The sequence below is a fragment of the Orcinus orca genome, chromosome 19 (genome assembly GCF_937001465.1).
Source record: "Orcinus orca chromosome 19, mOrcOrc1.1, whole genome shotgun sequence".
Lineage (NCBI taxonomy): Eukaryota > Metazoa > Chordata > Mammalia > Artiodactyla > Delphinidae > Orcinus > Orcinus orca.
The window spans coordinates 43,533,527-43,557,030 of record NC_064577.1 but is presented as its reverse complement, the minus strand read 5'-3'; the positions used below and the strand labels follow the sequence as shown (position 1 = coordinate 43,557,030).

The 23,504-nt window shown below is 35.2% G+C and overlaps 1 protein-coding gene across 6 annotated transcripts in view; it reads right to left on the bottom strand.

Moving 5' to 3' along the window:
- Positions 1-23,504, bottom strand: part of NPEPPS (aminopeptidase puromycin sensitive) — a 97,515-nt gene that overhangs the window by 20,603 nt on the left and 53,408 nt on the right. For all 6 annotated transcript variants that reach the window (XR_004478600.2, XR_004478599.2, XM_004282697.4 and 3 more), the window contains 11 exons: positions 20,706-20,783; positions 12,264-12,385; positions 9,560-9,667; positions 8,101-8,301; positions 7,551-7,647; positions 7,405-7,438; positions 6,449-6,563; positions 4,154-4,318; positions 3,238-3,342; positions 2,750-2,810; positions 768-877 (listed from right to left, as the gene is read on the bottom strand). Coding sequence is in view for 4 of the 6 variants with exons in the window: in XM_004282697.4 (XP_004282745.1) it covers positions 768-877; positions 2,750-2,810; positions 3,238-3,342; positions 4,154-4,318; positions 6,449-6,563; positions 7,405-7,438; positions 7,551-7,647; positions 8,101-8,301; positions 9,560-9,667; positions 12,264-12,385; positions 20,706-20,783 (1,196 nt within the window). In the remaining 2 variants the exon portion in view is untranslated. The remainder of the gene's footprint in view (positions 1-767; positions 878-2,749; positions 2,811-3,237; positions 3,343-4,153; positions 4,319-6,448; positions 6,564-7,404; positions 7,439-7,550; positions 7,648-8,100; positions 8,302-9,559; positions 9,668-12,263; positions 12,386-20,705; positions 20,784-23,504) is intronic.

Below are 23,504 nucleotides of genomic sequence, written 5' to 3'. Positions count from 1 at the left end.
TTCAGATAACAGTTCAACTAATATGAATGCAATTCTAATCAAAATCACGAAGCCATCCAACATTAAAAACTAATTTTAGGGCTTCCCTGGTGGCGCAGTGGTTGGGAGTCTGCCTGCCGATGCAGGAGACGCAGGTTCATGCCCCGGTCCGGGAGGATCCCACATGCCGCGGAGCGGCTGGGCCCGTGAGCCATGGCCGCTGAGCCTGCGCGTCTGGAGCCTGTGCTCCGCAATGGGAGAGGCTGCAGCGGTGAGAGGCCCGCGTATCGCAAAAAACAAAAAAAACAAAAAACAAAACAAAAAAAACCCTAATTTTAAAGAATGATATTATAAACGGGTGTAGTTGAATTTTACCAAATCCTTATTATGCAACAGGTGAGGTCATTATGTGGTTTTTCTAATTTGATTCTGTTAATGTAGTGACTATGAGTCAATACATTGACTGTTTTTTAATATTAAACCAACCTTGCATTCTCAGAAAAAACCTCATTTGGTGATTTTAGAACTATATCAATAAGGTTACAGTGTTTTCCTTGGGGACAGTAAGGGCAGACAATATTTTGTTTTCTACCATAAGCATGTATAATTTTAAAGACATGGGGGTAAACTGTTTGGTATAGACATAATAAATCATTGAGAAAAGAGTATAAGGGCTGGCTTAAATCTTACCTAGAATACTTAAAGGACAGAAAAGCAAATTTGATAACACTGACTGAATTTCATTTAATATAATATCAAAAAAATTGAAGGACTTTTTATAAGTTTACCTGTTCCGCTTCCACATAAATGAGGGGGAATCCCATTTGTTTGGTCCAGGTATTCATCACAGCGGCTATAGGTTTACCACTGGCATTTTCTAAACTTTCCCAGAGATCCTCTAGAAGATATACAAACAATGAAAATCTAAAATGTTTCCATTTTTATTTTCCTAAACAAACCAGAAATTTTATGTAACTCTTGGCACTGCAACACTGACCAATTTTGTGGTTCTTTCAGGTTCAGGAACAGTGGGCCAAATTAACGTTCCCCTTGCCTTCCCATTAAGTGAACTCTATGGTCTTATATTCTAAGATGTTCTTAATTGTTCCAATTTATTAAAAAATTACAAGTTATAAACAAAAGACAAACAGGTGAGTTCAAACAAGAAGAAACAGAAACAAACAAATGGAAACATATTCAAGGTCACTACTAAACAATCATTCACAAACTTAAAACTATTATACCCATTCAATTAACAGAAGTTAAAAAATACTCAATGCTGATGCTGTTTTTGACCCATATGGTCAAACAACTCTGGTGGTAGAATAAGCAAAACAACAATACAATGTGGTACATACTATAACAGGGGCAAGAACAGAGAAAGAAAAATCCAAAGAATAAAGGCTTCACAAGAGGTAAACTTTTGGTCTGCAGCTTGAAGAGGAGTTGTTCATTAGACAGTGGGAAAAAGAGCATTCCAGGTAGACAGAATAAAGGTACAAAGAGGTAAATAAAAAGGAATTCGCCGGCGTCCAGTGGTTAGGCCTCTGAGCTTTCACTGCCGTGGGCCCGGGTTCGATCCCTGGTCAGGGAACTAAGATCCCATAAGCCATGCAGCACGGCCAAAAAAAAAAAGAGGAAAGTATAAGAAATGACAGAAAATGTCAGTACAGCAATACATTCAATAAGCTGAAGACAGAGGCGCATGTGTGGGAGCAACAGGCCATGAGCCTAAAAAAGTAGGCAGGGGTTGAACTGTTCAAGACTGTATGGCTTACAAAGAAGTATAGACTTTATCGTAAAAGGAATGTGGCATCTCAAGTGTTTTTAATCAGTAGGGTGATGTAATTAGATATTCACTTTAGAAAGATAACTCTAGCTAGCCTCAGAGTGAGAGATGAAACTGAAGAGAGTGGGACAAGGCGAGTAGTAAATTAGTAGTGAATTCCAGGGGAGAGATTAAGAAAGCATAAATTAAGGGCGGGGCGGAGACAGTAGACAGAGAGCACTACAACTGCTACAAGAGGATAAAAATCATGGATGATTAACGGGAATGTATTTGAACTGCCAATTGTCTTTCATAAGTAACAAAAACAAACCAAAAAAAGTTACATGGTACACCCTGTACCAGTTACACTTTGGTAAGCTAAAGTACGGTCCATGAACTAGTAGCACTGGCTTCACCTGGGAGTCTGTTAGAAATGCAGACTCTCAGGTCCCACCCCAGACCTATACTAATGACATTACACAAATCTTGTATTTTAAACTATTTTTGTTCACTAAGGAACTCAGCTTCACAGTCAATCAACTATTACACCTTTATTCTTCCTTTTGACTCTAATATCTAATAGACCATCATAAAATCTTAAGAATTTACTTCATCGAAAATCTGTAGTTCCACAAGTTCACTCCTACAAATGGTTAATTTGCAGCTATTTTAATGGCCAATGGTCAACGAAGGGCAACAAAACCCACAAATCATCAAAAAGAACAAGCTCTGGTAAAGTAAACAGAACTTTTCAGACTCTTTAAAGTGACAAAACATTGAGCTGTGGAAAGCAGACTACTGGAGGATGACCAAAAGGATAATAGGTCCTGATTCATGTTGTTGATCCATGATGTAACACATCTTCAAATACGTCGACTCTATTTCCTATCCAGCACATGGAAAATTAAGTATTTAGAAAAAATAAAATGTCACACTCTAGATAGTATGCCAACACTTTCTCTCCATTTCTATCTCAATGGATTATTGAGATAGAAAGATTACCTGTGGCAGCATTCTTTTGTTGAAACTTGGTTAAATACATGTTCATTCCTTTCTTAAAGTCCTGAGAAAACACAATTTTTAAAATCCAGGAGAGTCAGAACTTAGAATTATAGTATATTTTGAGTATACAGTACTCAAAAACTAATTTACTCAAATTACTTGACTGTTAGATTTACTAAAACACATGTATCCCCCTAATGTCTACTACTTTCTGTTTAAAAATGCATACTCTTTGCCTTCTACTTTTGCTTTTAAGTTTTATACCAGACTTCCACCAACCCCCAAAACATATCTGCAACATCATTCATCTCAGAGACCAAAATAATCAGCATAAAAAGAAATAAAGACAAGCCAGAGTACTATCCTTATAAATTCTAGAAAAATTACTTAGGAACTTAACCTAAATAAAATCAAACTTTTTTTTTTTCATGCAAAACTCTATGGCTTCAGCATAAAAGAATGGAAGATTTTTTAAATTGCTTTTTTACCTTATCCCCAATGTAGTCATGTAGCATTCGGATGACAGATGCACCTTTGCTATATGATATAGCGTCAAATATCTCATCAACTTCAGAAGGATGGCCCACACTGACCTAGCAGACAGTGTGATTCAAGGTTATGACAGGAAGCAGACAGCCTGTAATACTGAATTACATAAAAAGCTTTCTAGGAAAACCCTTCTAAATCATAAGATACTTTTTCCCTTTAGGTGACTCATAATGTGTAATTGTTTAAAAGGGCTTAATAACTAATACTAATAAAATAGAATATATAACACAATCCCCATCATCTCTTAGGACCTGGGTTCCAACCTTGGCACTGCTTTGCTGGGAGGCAAGTCACTATTGATCTCTTTGTGGGTAGGGAAGTGAGGGTAAGGAAGGGAGAGATGAAAAACATTTGACGTCTTGCACTAATTGTAATGGCTTACAGTTACACAGGACCCTGGTTAAATATGTCCAGGTAGACTCTAAGTCTAGCTCTTTAGAGGCAAAATTTATACAGATAAACTAGCTGAAATAAGGACAGGCTAAGTCAAAAGAATTAAAATATTTATATAAAAACAGACAATGACAACAATAAAAAGTAAGTTCAGAATTTTCTCTGAAACAACAGAATCATACTACCCAACAGCCATAGTTCCCCCACACTATTCAATAAAAATCTATTTAGTGAATGCTTATGGGTACAGAGCACTTGCTTCTACAAAGATCATAGATGTTTAAAAAGAAACATAATTAGAACTTAGTATTGCTAGAATTTCAAGAATGGAAACATAAACTACAAAAGTAAATGACATCACCCATGCAATTTTCTTTTCAGAGTCCTAAGTATCTCTATAAACAAATTATATATTTTATTGAAAATGAGAGCAAAGGCCAATGAGTGAAAATTATGTCTCACTTCAATAGGATGGCTGTTATCTAAGGCATCAAGCTCCTGGGCACGTGTGTAATCAGCAGAAACAAACTGAGTCCAGATATCATACTCTGGGAAGCAGTGGTCTACACACAGATATTCAATCCATGATGCAAAGCCTTCATTTAACCAAAGATGAGTCCACCATTCCTAAAAACAAAAGATGGAAATATATTAGGAAAACAAGATGCTTGTCACTCCACTAATTTAAAAAACTCATATGTCCCTTCCACTATACTCTAAAGCTCTTAATGAACTGAAATTCATTTCAAAACATTTAGTGAATAACTCACATCCCTGAACAAAAGAAATGCCAAGAAAGGCCAACCTGGTGACACTAGCATTATCACCACTGCTAAGTAACTTTCTGGTACTGAAGGTAGAAAAGGAGGAAGAAGGAGGATGAAAAACACCCTAAATACGGAAAAGGGGAAGAGAGCTCATAAATATAGGCAAGAGCCTACACTGTCATATAAAATTTAGTTTAATAAACAGTTCTCTTAAAAACAACAGAAAGCTTATCAGGACCAAACAAGGAAAACTGGAAACTATTTCCACAATGACAGGGAAAAATCACTGTTGATTGAAAAGTTAAACTTTCTAGATAAACAGAAAAGCAGTACTGCTTATATAAGAATTATGTGAAATTAACAGAAATGTCATGGCAGTAAGTAGTTCAGTAACGAATTAGTGTTTAAACATTTATGACATATAAAATTCTCATCTGTTAATAAGAATTAACAGTGGAGTGGATAAAGAATATAATGGGTCACAGACAAAATCAACTTTTTGAAAAAGAAATCAACTTTTTAGAAAGAGATTTCAATCTAATTTTCATTAAAGTTGATTAAACCTCTTATGAAAAGAAAGCAATACTATATGAATTTAGGACAAAGGACTAATGCAATGGTGAAAAACAAAAGGGCATTTTAAAATTCTGAAAAGATCAAATATTTTCAATATCAACTGATAAATGGCTATCTGTCTATATGCTTTGTGCACTTATTTAACTAAAAGCCTCCACTGAGATAAGCTGGTACAAACCTAGTAATTTTCCAACTATCTCTAAGCCTTTGAATTTTGGTTAATGAAACAAGTGACATCTAATAACTAGAAGTTGCTCCAATCCAGTAAAAAGTTGTTTAAAAGCAAAATGAGAATGCACACATTTCCCCTACTAAAATTTATTACTGGAAGTTTAAAAATAAAATCATAAAAAATAAAGTCTGCTCAACACTGAGCAAAAAAAATTGTTTGGCAGCAACAAACTTGCTGCATTAGGAGAAAAGAATGTTCCTGACATACTGAATACAGGTACTAGTATACTTACTTCCACATAAAATTATATTTCAAAAAAATTTTTTTTACCCCTAAGCAAAATTTTAAACATCCAAAGCAAAAAGGAAAGGATTTACTTTCAAGGGCTGACTTTCTTTAGAAACTCTTTCAAATATGTAAGAGTTGCTAAATGTTTTCCTTTCTTGCTTATTTTTGTGACATGTGGACTCAACTAATATCCAAATTGGGCTCTGCTCTTTGGCAGCCTAAAATGCCATCAGGGAATCTGGCTGGCTCCAGAATCTCCAGTTCTTTCTTTGCAGAGGCACTTCTAGTTCACTTATTAAACGCTGGGCTCCCAAGCTCTAACATAGTTGGCTGCTATAGATAGTACTTATTCAGAGTAAGAGGGAAAGGTCAAGACTAGAGGACAGAGATCATTCACTGCAAACATTATAATAAACAAGAACTTCAATAGGACAGTTGGAAATTTTAATATACTTCACAGTTATTGTTTCTTTGCTTTCATTTCTGTCAAATTTCAACTTAAAATTTCAGGCAATGAAGAAAATGACCCTTAAAAACATTTCAACCTAATCAAGGATAGTTTGTCATTTATCAGGTTACTTTACAGCTAGTGAGCTACATAATATATATGACACAAGAAACTACAATTAGTCTGAATCTCACTGCATGGAATCTCTCTACCTAAATGGAATCTCTTCCTTTCACCCAAATTAGTATCATGACTCCCCCCGCTTGCAGGCAGTATTTAGAACAGTTTAGGAAGTATTTTCTGTTGAATAAAGATTATCTACATGCTTTTGATCAACAAGAATATTCTGATAAACACTTCAAAGTGGACCTTTTAAAATAAAGTTTTTCAATCAAAAAACTACTTTTTGGTACAACATTCCAGCCAATCCTGAAATACTATGTAGACAAAAAACGGTGCAGCAGGAAAAAAATAAATATATTTGAGCACTTAAAAATATTAAATACCATAGTAACAAGATTTCCAAACCATTGATGGGCGAGTTCATGTCCCACAACCAGGGCAACCCACTGGCGTGATGAAGAACAGGAGTTTTTTGGATCAATAAGCAATGCAGTCTCCCTGTGTTTAAAAAAAAATTTTTTTTTTAAGTATTACAACCAAAGCAGGCATGCAGAAGTGGGGGAGGGAGATTCAAACAGTAAATAAGATGGTCAAGTTAGGCTTTAAAGATGTCAAGAAAACATTTCCTCAGAGTACACAGGATAGAAAAAGTTCTGGGAAGATTAAAGACACCACTCCAATAGAATTCATAACAGAAGATCAAAGATGTGACACAAGTTTAATTATCAGTTTGTTTATAGGACAGCTGCCTGAAATTTCAGAAAAACTTTGTCTAAAGGATTAGGGATTATTGTGCTAGACAGAGAGAGAAGACAGTCCTTCCATTAAAAGAAGGGGAGCAGAAAGTGGGGGGAAGATACATTCCACAGTCCTAAAGAGAACACTGAGCAGGCTGTCCAAAACTTAGCTCACTGAAGAAGGCAACTGAAAGTGGAAGACAAAAACTTGTTTACAGACACTGCTTTTAAAATTATACAACCTACATGTTTGTATTGTGGTGACAGACATGCAAAAATTTGGCCAGAAGATATTAAATCAGGGAAAGTTCTTCAAGCTGGATATATAACTATGTAACTACTAGAAGGAAGAGAAGGCACTGAAATGAGAAACTCAGCCAAAAATACATCTACAAATGCTACTAATGCCAGATGCTCACTTTAAAATCTTATACTCCAGAGGGTGTTCATCTGCATTCTTGAAATGTTCAAGGAAGTGGGGGGAGGTAGGAAAATTTATGACAGATCATAAAGCAGAAGCTACTGAACTGTACTTAGGAGTGAAGCTCTCATGAAATCAGTGATTTAAAAAGATAAGGCAGGGTAATACATCATTAACATACCTATAAGTAACAAGGCCCCAGTTCTCCATGGCACCTTCATAAAACAAATACAAACATTTATTGATATTTATATATACTTCTTCTTGAAAAATCATAAAATTCAAAAAAGTTATTACAATTCATCAATAAAATGAAATTTACTTTACCAGCTGCAAAGTCTGCAATAGCAATGAGATCAATTTTAGGTAGAGGATAAGGAACATTGAAGTAGTCCTTATAAAAAGGCAGAGTTTTAGCAGCAACCTATAAAAGTATAGACAAAAGAACCATCTGATAAATCTTACTGTCATTCATATAGAAATCCACAAAGGAATCCTGTTGCAAGCCAAATATCTCAAGTTACTAGAAACCAACCCTGGGGAGCCCCACCTCCAAAGAGTGCTTTAGCCCTAAGCTTTGTATGTCAGCCAAACTTTAATCCATTTATAATTCAGAATGAAAAGTATAATTACGTATTTTCCCACCCACTCTCTGGGTAAATAAATTCTACTCTAATATTTTCTTAATCATTATCTTGTAAAATGTTAATAAAACACCAAAGTTGCTAGTTCCCAGATTCTATTAAAAGTAAAACCAAAGTAGTACATGAAATTTCAGATTAAATTATAAATAATTGTACTAATAATTGATCAGAAATGTAAATTCCCCAACCTGGAGTTATGGACTGTTGGAACAATCCTCTTCAAGTACATTTACCTCTAACGCAAATTTTCCTTGCTCTGCTTTGCCAACAGGGGTGTAAACACGGACACACACACCATCTTTTGACCTTGTTTCTACAAAGTCATATTCACCCACAACAAATGCCACCAGATATGTAGACATGACAGGTGTGCGAGCAAACTTCACTTCCACTACATTTTCATCATCAGGATATGGTTTCCGATCAATTACATTCTTTAAAAAAAAAAAAGGAAAATTTAACAGATTTACATTAAATACCTTAGAGCAAACACTAGCCAAAAACTCTAGGCTTTGGGGCCTTTTCTTCCCCCTTTCCAGCACTGCTTACTTCTCTATCCTAATTCATCCAGTGCTATTATGCTGTCAAGATCTTTCCTATTAAGAAGGAAAGTCACCTGATAAAGCATTCACACTAAGAAACTGGAGCCTAAAGTGTTAAAACTTCCAAGGATTTGTAAGAAAAAAGAAGCAACTTTTCTTGAATACCTACTAATATGCCAGATACTGGGATGTTTTAAGACCTCAATACTTTTCAAGTGAATGAAGGATAGGAGACAACAAATATTAATGAAAATAAAATGTAATTGTGTAATCAGACATTTCAAAGGGTACAGATTTCTAGATTTAGAGCATTCTCTGTACAAAGGCTGGCTCTAAACAAATTAGTCACAAAATCTCCACTTTACCTTTGGAGTCCCCTAATTTCCCTTTGGTGTTCTCCCTCTTTTTCCTATTCAGGATCTCAGTTTCCTCAAGGTCTCTCTATTCTTTCTTCCAAGTAAGACTTATTCAAGAATTGATCCGATAAATTCATTCATACTAAATTGTAAATGAACATTTCAGTGTAATATATTAGCTTCCTCTCTGAGAATATTTGAGAAGAGAATCTATGGAATTCTCTCCACCAATAAAGGAGGCAAAAGCCAGTTATTTTCAGGTGCAGCAGGCATTTCCAAGTTCCCTAGACTCCTATTATTATAAGCTACAAGCTACTCTATGTCTTAAGTAAGGCAGTCTCAGACAATTCACTTCAAGTAGTGAATGCTTACTCTATTATGAATGAGGATCAACGACATCAGTGAAGGGAGCATATTCCAAGAATACAATCAGCCAAAAACCTAAATACACTTCATTATGTGGCTATATCTTTTGGCATTTAATAAGAATATCAGATTTTTTTCTTTCAGGTAATATTTATTAAACTCATTTCTTATTTAGATTTCCAAATTGAAGGAATTAGATGATCTTGTTAATACAGTTTATAAAGAATTTCTTCCAGGAGGGGGGAAACTCCCCAAATAAGGCAATAAAGAAAAAGAAGGCTTTTCAGGAATTAAGAAAACTAACATTTGTGTTCCAATTATGTGTCAAGCACTGTGCTGGGTGGTTTCATGCTATCCCATCTAATCAGCAAACTAAATCTGCTAAACGCTTATTCAAAATATGAACATACTCACAAACACAAACGTACCATGTTTGATAAAGCTACTCTGTCTTTAGGAACAACCAATGAGATATCAAAAGTTGCTTTGATGGCAGGCTCATCCCAGCAAGGAAAAGCTCTCCGGGCATCAGTAGCCTTAAGAAAAGAATATGAAATATAAAATATCACAGAATTAACCTACCAGACTATTTCATGAAATAACAGACATTTCTTTCTTTCTATCATTTGTTCATTCACTTTTTCAAATATTTATTTTCTACTCAGTGCCAGGCAACAAGCTAGGCACTGACTACAAAGAAAACACAAGGTTTACTATCATTGCCACATCAGCAATTATCCAGGAACTAGGTCTGCTATAGAGCTTAACAATTTATAGTATTAGAATAACTGACAATTATACTTTTGTTTTTATTAAAACATTTCAATATTTCAAATTAAAGGCAAATGGCTTTATCTATAATGTCAACACAACACAGAGCACAGGAAGGTTAACAGTATACTACTGTAAGGATTCAACGATGGGAAAATATGACTGGTTGCCTCTCTGGCTTTGATTTCAAAATCAAAATCAAAATAAAAATATCTCCAGAATTTTTGATGTGCTTTGTTCTTTATCTGGAATGGTAGCAACAGGAATAAAGACAGATGCTGTATCAGTTCCAAACAGGTCATTTGTTTAATGGCACTTCCATATACAACACATAACACTGTCACCATTTGACCTACCTTTTGAAAGAGATCTCATTCTTTCTTTAAAAATAAAAAAGAGCAAACTTGTTAAAGCAAAATAAGATTAGTGGTGCAGTAGAATACCAGTTATAAAAGAAAAAATCTTTAATAAAATAGAAATAGAACCATCGACAAGATTCTGTATCTTAAAAAGAAGTAACGAAATATGCAGAGGAAGCACATACTTCTGAAAAAGGATTTCTCCAAGGAAAAACATTAGATGGCTGATTGTACTCTCAAAGAAACTAAATAAATTATGAATTCTACTAAAGAATAAATAAGACTAAAGATGTTTAAAAAAAGAATAAATAAGACATTTGGAACAGTAAGTAGAGTGTAAAGAAAGAAATGCACAGAAAAATTCAAATTAGGAGCAACAGCAGTAAATAAATGTATTTATATTAGAGGAAATCAAATGAATGACATAGATAGTAAGATTTAAGTTTCCAAAATATCCAAAGGACAAAGTGATAAAAGCAATCTAAGGTACATTTGGGGGATAGACACTAGAGCTAAAGTTATTATTAAATGATGTTCCTGAAGAAGAGATCAGAACAGAAACCATGATGAAGACGCAATAGAAGAAAATACTGCTACACTGAAGAAAGCTCTGAATATGAACATCAATAGGGTTCACCAATTATTAAAAGTTAATGAAAAGTGAACACCTGGTGAAATTTTTTAATTTTTACGTACAAAGAAATAATTTAACAAGCAATCAGGAAGAAAATAAAACAAAATTTTAAAATGTGTTACCCTACAAAGGGAGAAGAAACATTCTAGTCTGACTCCTCCCCCTCAACAAAATGAGACGTGAAAGACTTTAGAACAACATTTATGCACCTTTGAAACAGAAGAATTGTAAGCCAGTTGTACCACTCTTATCACTGAAGAAGTTGGGCTTATTACTCACTGTAGCAAGGGAAAACTCACATCAAAAGAAACCATGGGGTATCTCAGTAAGAGTCTAAGAAAGAAACAATTATGTGATTTTGGATTTGGCTGAATGATTTGGAGGAGGATTTAAGAAGAAAGGATTCATTCTAAGTTGGGTGCTGTCAGAAAGTGGAGGCAATTTTATGAGTGGGTATCTCAATAACTGTTATTTACCTATGGAGAGGGCAGACTACATCAAGCCTAAAACTGCAAATGGTAAAGAAGCAGCAGTCACTCATTTTAACCAAGAGAGAGAGTTGTCTTTTGTGATTAACAAAGTGAACTTGTTTTTGTCTATGCTTGGATGAAATTATGAAGTGCCCTTGTTTTGTCTCACTTTATCATGGTCTCGGAGTGACCTTGTCTGAGGTTGGCGTTCTATGATACTGTTTATGTCCAACAGGAAAACAACTTGGACTACCTTTCAGTGCTAGGACAACTTCTGGATGTCAGGGGCTGCTTTTTTTCTTTTCCCCCCCAACAAATCTCTTACATGCTCAGTAAAACTGGTCATGTATAAAGGCAAATGAAAGATTTTCAGATATGCAAAGACTCAGGAAGTATACCACCCACATACCCTCTCTTAAAAAAAAATCATTTGGAGACACACTCCAGCCAACCATTCCAGGATGAAGAAGTGCTCAAAAGGGCTAGAGATAAGCATTGGAATCACACTCACACTCATACACACACACATACAGGTAACAAAATTATATTTAAATTGATAGGTCTATATCTATATATATCCATATATAACTATATATACAGGTAACAAAATTTCAATACCTGGATTCCTTTTATGCTTTGTACCTCTTTTTGTACCTGTGGCTTTTCCTACTAAATTAATAATGGTACTGTTATAAATAAAATCATTCCCCAGCCCACATCCCTAACTCTCTCTCTTGTATAAGAGAGATAACTGGCTGAGTATAAAATAAAAATTCCAAAATCAATAATACAATTATGGCAAAAGGCACCTAAGCCTCAAATAATCACGCAAATAATAGAATTAGACCTTTGTCAGAATGTCTAATTTAAGGTCATAATATATTAAAGAATACCATACCTCAAACTGTGTGACAGCAGCATAGCGCACCTCTCCAGAAGGGGTAGTATATTTACTTCTATAGAAACCTTTCATTTTATCATTCAGCTCTCCAACAAAATCTATCTTTAAAGTTCCTGTACCTGTGATTGAAGATAAATGAAAACATTTTCATGGAGATATTAAGTACAAGTTATCAAAAGTATGTCCCTAAAACACTAATTCAGCTGGCTATTGACAATGTTCAAATCATTCCTTCCTTTCTCAAATACTCCTCCTGGCAATGGAGAGAATACAGTATTTACTAAAGTAAATGGCAGACTAATCTCATGTTTAGGGTGACTGCTTAGAAAGTTCTTTAATTTTACTAACTTAGTCTCAAATTACCAATACATGAAGATAAAAGCAGGAAAAGAAATGAACATTTATTATTAAATGTATGACAAGCTATTGTGCATTGGTGCTTTAAAAATATTTAGTTGGTTAGGTATTGTCTCCATTTTTTCAGATGAAGAAACTGAGCCTGAAAAGTTAAATAACTTGTCCAAGGTCACACCATTAGTAAGTAGCAAGAATAAGATTAAAAAGTTAGGTCTGTTTAATCCAAAGTTCATGCTCTCTGCCAATTATACCATGTAAATTGGTCCTTTTAGATGACTTCATGCCAATTATTCTATTATTAAGACAAGACACAGATGTTCAATCCAAATGGAACACTGATTCCATACATTTGTAAGGAACTATAGAGAAGACCAATGATTTGATCAGCAACAGGGCATAAAACAAACTTTTACAGTTACCTCAGTCATTTGAAATCTAATAATATTAAAGAAATAAATTTTAATCAATAATTATTAAATGCAAATAAAAATGAAACCTGAATACATATACCATTGTTATATAAGAGCAAAATCAATTTAGACAAAATGGGAGTTTCTGTTTTGTTTTTTACCGAAGTGTATTTGATTTACAATGTTGTGGCAACCTCTGCTGTACAGCAAAGTGACTCAGTTATACACAGAGACGTTCTTTTTTTTATATAAAATGTGAGTTTTGGACTTCCCTGGTGGTGCAGTGGTTAAGAATCTGCCTGCCAATGCAGGGGACACGGGTTTGAGCCCTGGTCCAGGAAGATCCCACATGCCACGGAGCAACTAAGCCTATGCGCCACAACTACTGAGCCTGCAAGCTACAATTACTGAGCCCATGCGCCTAAGAGCCCATGATCTGCAACAAGAGAAGCCACCGCAATGAGAAGCCCATGCACCGTAACGAAAAGTAGCCCCCGCTCACCACAACTAGAGAAAGCCCGCACACAGCAATGAAGACCCAACACAGCCAAAAATAAAATAAATTAATTTAAAAAAAGAGAGAGAGAGAAGAAAATGTGAGTTTTTATGAGTATATATACAGCTGACCCTTGAATAATGCAGAGGTTAATCCACCTATAACTTATACAGGGCCCTCCATATCCACAGTTCCTCCACATCTCCTAATTCAACCATCCTTGGACTATGTGGTACAGTATTTACTACTGAAAAATATCTGAGTGTAAGCGGACCCATGCAGCTCAAACCTGTGTTGTTCAAGCATCAACTATGCTCTCTTTCGCTAACAGAAAAAAATTATCACCATTATCTAGTAGTCGTCTACTAAATTCAGATGCATGACAAAACAATAATCCCATTCTATATTTTACAAATCCAGTCACAAAAAAAAACCCCCAAAATGTTGACTTTGTAATAGATCCCTTTAAAGTGCCTATTTATAAAAGAATCTAGAGCATGGGAATCTAACAAGTCAGATACAGTATGACTATAAAGTAATTAGCCACTTATATTAAAACTTTTATATCCTAATGTTTCAAACTGTCATTTTGGAATGCTGTAGAGCAATGACACTGACATTGTTCAAAATGTTCTTACTCTCTCTCTGACATATCCTTTTGGATGTTCTCAAAGTCATGTCTTCACCTTCCAAAACTGAACTTGCTTTTTGGAAAGGTCCAAGTCATGAAGAGTTCAAGTCTACAGAATATGTGAATGACAAATTGCAATCTATTTCTAGACAAAACACTAATTGTGTCTATGAAATAATTAAACTGATTTTCTTATGTGCCTCAAACTGGCTCTGAAAATAATTTCAAGTGAAAATTTCAGAACTTTGCAGCAAAGTCACCACTAAAGAAAGTGCCACATTCTTAAATTAATCGTGCTGGGAACATAAAACAAAACAACTCAGTTGAAGGTCCAATGAATAGACATTTGTGATAGTTTTTTTTTAAAACCAGACATTCTGTCTGAAGGGGTCAATAAATGCTTTTTTCTTTATATTTATTTATTTTATTTATTATTTATTTTGGCTGTGCCAGGTCTTAGTTGCGGCATGCAAACTCTCAGTTGCAGCATGCTTGTGGGATCTAGTTCCCCGGCCAGGAATCAAACCCAGACCCCCTGCATTGGGAGCACAGAGTCTTACCCACTGGACCACCATGGAAGTCCCAATACTTTTTACTTTTAAAGAGAATGATAGATTACTGGGACAGGAAATAAGAATACAGTAAAAGAATCTGAAAGAATTCTAAATGATTGATACTGAAGAGTTTAGCTATAAATAATAAAAAATTTCTCTCTATTTTCATTAGGAATTCACTGATTTTTTTTTTAATATTTATTTATTTTCTTTATTTTTTTGGCTACATCAGGTCTTCGCTGTGGCGCTCGGGCTTCTCTCCAGTTGCTGCATGTGGGCTTCTCTCTAGTTGTGGTGCGCAGGCTCCAGAGCATGTGGGCTCTGTAGTTTGTGGCATACAGGCTCTCTCATTGAGGTGCGCGGGCTCACTAGTTGTGATGAGCGGGCCTAGTTGCCCCACGGCATGTGGGATCTTAGTTCCCTGACCAGGGATCGAACCTGCGAACCCTGCATTGGAAGGCAGATTCTTTACCACTGGACCACCGGGGAAGTCCCTCACTGATTTTTTTTTTTTAAAAAGCAGATGTGTTCACATTAATAAAGTTTACAAGGAATATCTATTAGATTACAAAAACCCCTTTAAAGATAACTATTTGATGGAACTTTATGTTACAATTCCATAAATGGAATTGGCCAGTCTGTTTTCCCTAAGTCAGCTGTTAAGATGTCTTTTATATAACTCATATTCCACAGTAAATCTACTTCTGACTTTTCTTATTTGGAATAAAAGTGGATTTAAAACTCAAAACTAAATAAGAAAGGCTGCTTACACTTTTAATTGGTTTTAAATCTCCAAGGTCATCATACTATATAGCAAGATACTGACAGTGACCACTTCCAAAAAGTGGCATACTAAACAAAATATAAATTATTGGGAATTCAAACAAAACACAAGTTTTTTTAATATATTAATATTTTAGTGTCACATTATACAATACTAATTACAAAGTATCTGCTATTGATATAGTAGAATTTTAGGGCAAGAACAGGAGGGAAAAGGACTTCACGATAAATTTCATTTATGAAATTTATACCATATTGACAAACCAATTGCCAGAAAGTCTGATTTTATACCTATTTTCACACATAATTGACACTGCTTCCTCAAATTAGATACCTTATTTGAATATCCAATGTATGCAATATTTATCTGCTTGGGGTACTAAGCCTCTTAAAATATACAATAAGCTCATTTATTAATTAAACAACTGAAAAATTGGGACCTCCTCCAAAAACCTTATTTGTTTATTAAAGCTTAGGAGAGTATAATAATTGTTGTAAAACCTGAGGTAATAAAATTACTAAAAATTAAATTATTAAAAATTTAATAAGCCTACCAAACACTATGAAATTTGAGACAGATTACTTTATATAAAGAGAAAATAAAGGTCTCTGCCTTTCTGTCACCATTTCTTATGATCCTGTTTTCCACTCTTCAAAATGTTAACATCTTCTAGTGTTTCTCCAGATGAACGTCACTCTACAGGATCCTTAACCACCGATTCTGAGGCTGTTAGGCCTTACAATGATCATGGTAAGTTAACCATTATTCTAGAATGGTGCTAATTTCAGAAAAGAAGATATTTTACTTAGCTATATAATATTCGGCATGACTGTTAAGTTTGAAGAGGCTAAACACAAAGGTTACTAATATCCTCCTGATATATGTTCAATATTTACTCCATTACCAGAAGAGAGACCACTTAAAATTTGAAAAAATAAGGACTTTATTCTTAAAGCAAAGAATGACTGGGTAACTGTGACCCAGAGAATCTTGGGAAAATGTGAAAGGCAGTGATTTTTGAACAGATATTTATAGATATTCAATAATTTAATATAGTCACATCTGCAAATAATTTTTAATTCTAATATTCATATCAATTACTTATGTATATTGTTATATTAGCTAAAAATCTCCAAAACTCTGTCAAATGATAGTATACTAATGGTCATAACCTTCACTGACTTGTTCCTGCTTTTATTAGAATTGACTTAATTTACCATGTCTACTGTAAACAGTCCTTATCAAGAATGATGCAGCTCTTATATACTGATAATAAATGAACTCATATATATAAGGGGAAAAGAAGGGTACAGAATATGTATGACATGCTAACTTCTGTGTTCTTAAGTGGTACATACATAAATGCTTATAAAAGCACGGAACAGTTTTGAAAGGATACATAGGAAACTGATCACTTCTGAGAAGTGGAGCTGAGAGAGGAAGACAGGACAGAATGACAAATTATCACTATATATCATTTGAATTTCAAACCATGCCCATGTATTATATTTTTTAATATTTAATTTAAAAAATAAAAAGAGCATAATGTGGTGGTTAGAAGTGCAAAGTTTTTAGTTAAACTGCTGGTGTTCAAATTCAGACTCCGCCTGAGTTTATTTAACTTAAATAACTTGCCCAAGGTCAATAGCTAGTAAGTCATTTTTATTTCATTAATTTCTGCTCTTAAATCTTTATCTCTTCTACTTTCTTCAAGCTATCTATTCTTTTTGTCTAATTTTGATGTTGATGCTTACTTAGCTAATTAATTTTCAGTCTTCCTTCTTAGCTAAATATACTCTCTGAGAATGTTTTACCTGCATCCCACATGCTTTGTAAGTAGTAATTTCATTATTCAGTTCTAAATATTTTCTAATTTCCCTAACAAATATTCTTTGACTCATTAATTTTCAGAGGTATCATTTTTCCAAAGAAGGAATTTTTTTGTTTCTCTTTTGCAACTAACTTTTTTATCTTTTCACAGTGTGAACATAGAATATAGTCTGTAATGATACAGATTTTAAATTTTTTTTAAAGTTCATGTTACTTCTATCAAAATAATATTTCATAGTTTAAAACCTCATATAGTTCTACAGGCTTACATATGTAAGCTGCAGGCACCTGCCCAATGCCACTTACTCCCTACACTTGCCTCAGTAGCAACTCTGTGATTTCTAAATACCTTGCTTATTTAGCTATTTTTTCATTTTACAATTTTACACACTCTTTTCTTCTTACTATAAAAAGTGAAGCGGGGCTTCCCTGGTGGCGCAGTGGCTACAAATCCGCCTGCCAATGCAAGGGACACGGGTTCGAGCCCTGGTCCGGGAGGATCCCACATGCTGCAGAGCAACTAAGTCCGTGCACCACAACTACTGAGCCTGAACTCTAGAGCCCACGAGCCACAACTACTGAAGCCCACACATCTAGAGCCCATGCTCCGCAACAAGGGAAGCCACCGCAATGAGAAGCCCGCACACTGCAACGAAGAGTAGTCCTCGCCAAAAAAAAAAAAAAAAAAAGAGTAGCCCTTGCTCGCCGCCCCTAGAGAAAGCCTGCGTGCAGCAACGAAGACCCAACGCAGCCAAAAATAAAATAAATAATAAAAATAAATACATTAAAAAAAAAACAGTAAAAAGTGAAGTGTAGCTAAACTACTTCTCCACTCCTACATCTTTTACAAAGAATTAAATTTTCTGTAACCTTCCAAATCTGAAAATATTTTATTCTCTTTAACTTCACAGTTGGGCTAAGCACAGAATTCTAGATTGAAAATCAGATTCACTCATAATTTTGAAGGAACGGCCATACTAGAGTCTAGTTTCCACTGTTCCTGATGGTAAAATCTACTGCTATTCTGATTCCTGAAATTTGAAGGCAATCTGTCAGTCTTCCTTCCTTCCTCCCAAGTCCCTCACCTCGGGTAGAAACTCTTTGAGAGTCTCACTTTACCCTTGAAAGTTCTAAAATTTCCTCTGATGTGAGACTTTTTACATTTGAGTCAGTCCCTCTCAGTAGTGTATTTTTTTCAAACCTAAGGCTCATGCCCCATCCGTTCAGAGAAATGTTCATGTTTTGTGTCTTTCATCATTTCCCCTTACCATCTTCTCTGTCCTCTCTTTCACTAGATGGACATCCAGTCCTGCTAGATTGGTCTTCCAATTTTCCTAATTGGAAGATGCCTCTATTTCATCTTCTGCAACTTATTTTGGTTTTTTACTTCTAATGTATTATAATTTCCAAAAGTTTTCTTACTCTATTCCATACTGTCCTTATTTAATGAATGTAATATTAATAATACTTCTAAGAATATTAATCTATTTGGGTTTTTTGAGGCTTTCTTTTCATTTGTCTTTGTTTCTTTCAAGTTCCTATATTTCTATTATACTTATTGTTTTGCTTTTTGCTTTATGTTTCATATTAGAAGTTTTATCAAATGTCTGGTAATTGTGACTTTGCGCTTGGCCATGCTATTTGCTTTGGCCAATGAAATGTGAATGGACATCACCATCCACGCAGAAGCTTTAAATGTGTCTTTGTGGTTTGGCTCTGTCCCCATCTCTGAGCTTCTGCCTTCTGCCATGTAAGAGAACAGCATGCTGCAGATAGTAGCTACTCACTACAGAGCCTAGAATGAGCAGACTTGTGAGCTTAGTGGTGCTCAGTAAAGTTGGCAATATGGCTGCAGATGATCAGCAGTCCTCAGGGCCATGTGTAAACAAGAAATATTTGTTGCAAGCCACTGACATTTGTGATCCCATCTGTGGGTTAAAAGGTACATACACACTTATGGAATATTTCTAGAAAGAAATAGAATATTTCTGGAAGGATTAGTAGACAATGGAAGTAGAAGGGGTCAGAGAGAGGGAATCTCAATTTTCAGGTTATATTCTTCAGTATCTTTTAATACATGTTCATGGCAAGCATTTGTTTTTATAATAATTTCACACAAAAATAATCTTAGTTAGAAAAAGACAAAATGAAAGGTCTTTAAGAGTATCAAAATAAAAGACAAAATTTCTCCAATTTAAAATTTTTCTTAAAATACTTTTATATTAAGGGAATATATTCTCAATATAAAAATTATGGAAACCAGAGAAAGGTATGAATAAGAATAAAAATCGTCAATTATGTCAACAACCAGACATATAATTTCATTTGTACCATTTTAGAGATCTGATTCATCACCTTGTATATGTAATTTTGTATTCTGCTTTTCAATTTTACATTATAATAAGTACTTTAGAGTGTTAAGAATTCACAAACCTCACTTTTAATTGCTATATATATTCCACCATACATGTATGTCATAATTAGCTTAATTATTCCCTTAGTGTTGGACAAATGTATTAATTCTAATTTTTTACTACCTTAGGTAACGTCTCAATAGACATTTCTAGGCATAAAGTGTCTCCTGTATTTATGATTTTTCTTTAGGATATATTCCTATTACCAGAATTGCTGGGTCAAAGACATGCACATGTTTAGGCTCTTAATACATACTGCCAGACCGCTTTCCAAATAAATTACATGGATTTACATTCTTACCAGTAATATGAGGCAGTCACATCATTGAGAATCGTTTTTTTACTTCAGCTTATATGACAGGCAAAAACTGACATATCAGTAGCTGTTGTTTTAATATTGCTCATTACTAGGAGGGCAAATATCTTTTCACATGTTTATTATTTATTTGCATTTTCTTGCATACAAATTATCTGTGGCTTTTCATTTGCTCACTACTCGAAGTCTTAGTGCTTTACCAATTGATTTGTATATGATTTCTTCCATTATATTAAGCTCAGAACATCTAGTTTCTTTGTGCTTTTATATAGCACATATAGTAACATACCAACGAATCTTTTCATCCATGCCCTCACTAGCATAATAGCTCCCTAATCTCTGGTTGTATCTCAGAATCATCTGTGGGACATTCATCTCAGAGATTTGGATTCAATTAGTAGAAGATGGAGCTAGGTAGATATATTTTTTAAAAACCGAAAAGGTGAAAACAATGCATTATGTTCTATGTTTTTTTATTTTTTTTGGTGGCCCAAAAGTTGAAGTGCACCTGACTCTGTCTAAAGCTCTGTCTTAATACTTAATCTCCTTAAAACAATGAGTTAAAAAAAAAAAGGGCATATGATAAATTTTTCTGGAAGAAGATGTCACTATTCATAACAGGATTTTACAAAAGCCATTTCTCCTACCTGGTTGGAGAGTACTAGGAAAAGACAAGGTGACTTTTTCATCTTCATTCTGATAGTTAAATCCTGTAGCATGTATTTCTGGAATGGAAAAAAAAAATTACTTCACAAATCTGACTGGACTGATAAGATCAAATCCAGATGGCAGCAATTAACATTTTCAAGAGCAAAATCTCTACTAAAACTAAATATTCTTAATTTAATAAATTAAGTTCCTATTAACAAGAGTATCATTTCAAAGTAACCTATTTTAGGCTATGTAACCTAAGTTAAATATGCTCCTTAGAAACAATTACACATCCTATATTAATTCACAAAACTTTTATGATATTAGGGAAATAGGGCTGCTATAAATATGAAAAGGTTTTCTACCAGATTCCCAGACACGCTTCATTCTCATCTTTGTGTGACTATGATACTGCTTTATACGTTGCAGTCTTACTCATGAACATGTGAAATACTGAGCAGATTGCTAAGATTTCAGTGTTAAAGATACATCAGTAAAAGTTCTGTCCCCCACCCAAACATAGGTAACAATTCCAACAAGATATAAATCATATTTCCAGTGAAATTCTTTGTTACATTTTACAGAAATAAAGAAGGTGAAAACAGGTGTGTGGATTAAATTTAGACTTTGATTTATTCCCTACCAGGAGTGAGAAGAGTCTGCTTATTTAACTGATACTTCAGAATGCTTAGTTGACACTTTAGGAAAAGAGCTAAGTAGATCAACTCCCAACCACATCATATCCCCATTCCAAAAGAAAAACTGCCCAAAGAGGCAGCCTTAATAAGCACTTGAAAAGATGTTCAACATCTTTAACCATCAGGGAAATGCAAATCAAAACCACAATGGGAAAAAAAAAAAAAATCCCCACAATGAGATACCACTTAACACCCACTAGGATGACTATAACCAAAAAGATAGACAATAATAAGGTTTAAGGGAGGATGTAGAGAATTTGGAACCCTCATACATTGCTGATAGGAATGTAAAAATGTTTCCAAATGCTATGGGATGGACTTCCCTGGTGGCACAGTGGTTAAGAATCCACCTGTCAATGCAGGGGACACGGGGTTTGATCCCTGGTCCGGGAAGATCCCACGTGCCACGGAGCAACTAAGCCCGTGAGCCACAACAAGAGAAGCCGCCGCAAGGAGAAGTCCGCACACTGCAATGAAGAGTAGTCCCCACTCGCTGCAACTAGAGAAAGCCCACGTGCAGCGACAAAGACCCTGTGCAGCCAAAAAAACAAACAAAAACAAATGCTATGGGAAACAGTCTGGCAGTTCCTCAAAAGATTAAATACAGAGTTACCATATAACCCAGAAATCCCACTCTTAGGTATATATCCAAGAGAAATGAATACATATGTCCATACAAAAATTTATACACAAATGAGATCTTAGTAGCCAAAAAGTAGGAACAACCCAAATGTCCAACAATTGATGGACAGAAAAAACGTGATATACAATGGAATATTATGCTACAACAAAAAGAAACGAAGCGCTGATATATGCTACAAAATGGATATGCCTTGAAAATATTATGCTGAGTGAAAGAAACCAGACACAAAAGGCCACATGTTTATATGAAATGTCCAGATTAGGCAAATCCATAGAGACAGAAAGTAGACTAGCCGTTGCCTAGGGCTGGAAGGTCATGCAGAAATGGGAAGTGACTGCTCATGGGTACTTTCTTTTTGCGATGATGAAAATGTTCTAAGGGACTACCCTGGTGGTCCAGTGGTTGAGAATCCACCTTCCAATGCAGGGACGCAGGTTCAATCCCTGGTCGGGAACTAAGATCCCACATGCCGCGGGGCAACTAAGCCCGCGCACTGCAACCGCTGAGCCAGTGCACCTCAACTAGAGAGCCTGCATGCCGCAAAATACAGAGCCCACGCGCCACAACTACAGAGCACATGCACTCTGGAGCCTGCACACCACAGCTAGAGAGAAGCCCCCGTGCCGCAACTAGAGAGAAGCTCGCATGCCGCAACGAAGAGCCCACATGCCGCAATTAAGACCCGACGCAGCCAAATAAATAAATAATTTTTTTTTTTAAAAAAAGGGGAAGAAAATGCTCTAATTGATTCTGACGATGATTGCACAACTCTGTGAATATATTAAAAACCACTGAATTGAACTGTGTGGTGTGTGAATTATATCTCAATAAGCTATTATTAAAAGAGAGGTAGCCTTACCAGTCACAGGCTTAAGCTTGATATGGGTAACAGTGATTCAAATTTAGTAACATTCTATGAACCAAGCAAGATGCCCACAATTCACTTTTTTTTCCAAATGAGTCAGCCAAAGATTAAATTTCCAATGTTTCTTTTTTAAAAAATTATTTATTTATTTATTTAGGTTGCGCTGGGTCTTAGTTGCGGCATGCAGGATCTTTTAGTTAAGGCGTGTGGGATCTTAGTTGCCGCGTACGGAATTCTTAGTTGCGGCATGCAGATTCTTAGTTGTGGCATGTGGACTTCTTAGTTGCAGCATGCAAACTTTTAGTTGCAGCATGCAGACTCTTAGTTGTGGCATGCATGCGGGATCTAGTTCCCTGACAAGGGATCGAACCCGGGTCCCCTGCACTGAGAGCATGGAGTCTTACCCACTGGACCACAAGGGAAATCCCTCCAATGTTTCTAATACGATGGTTCAAACATGTCTTTATAAAGCCAAAATCTTTACAAAACCAATAAGAAACTATAACTTCAGTTTTTAAAAGAACTTTAATCAATTATTCCTCATTTTACAGATGAAGAAAATGAGGCATATAAAGTTAATGATTCACCT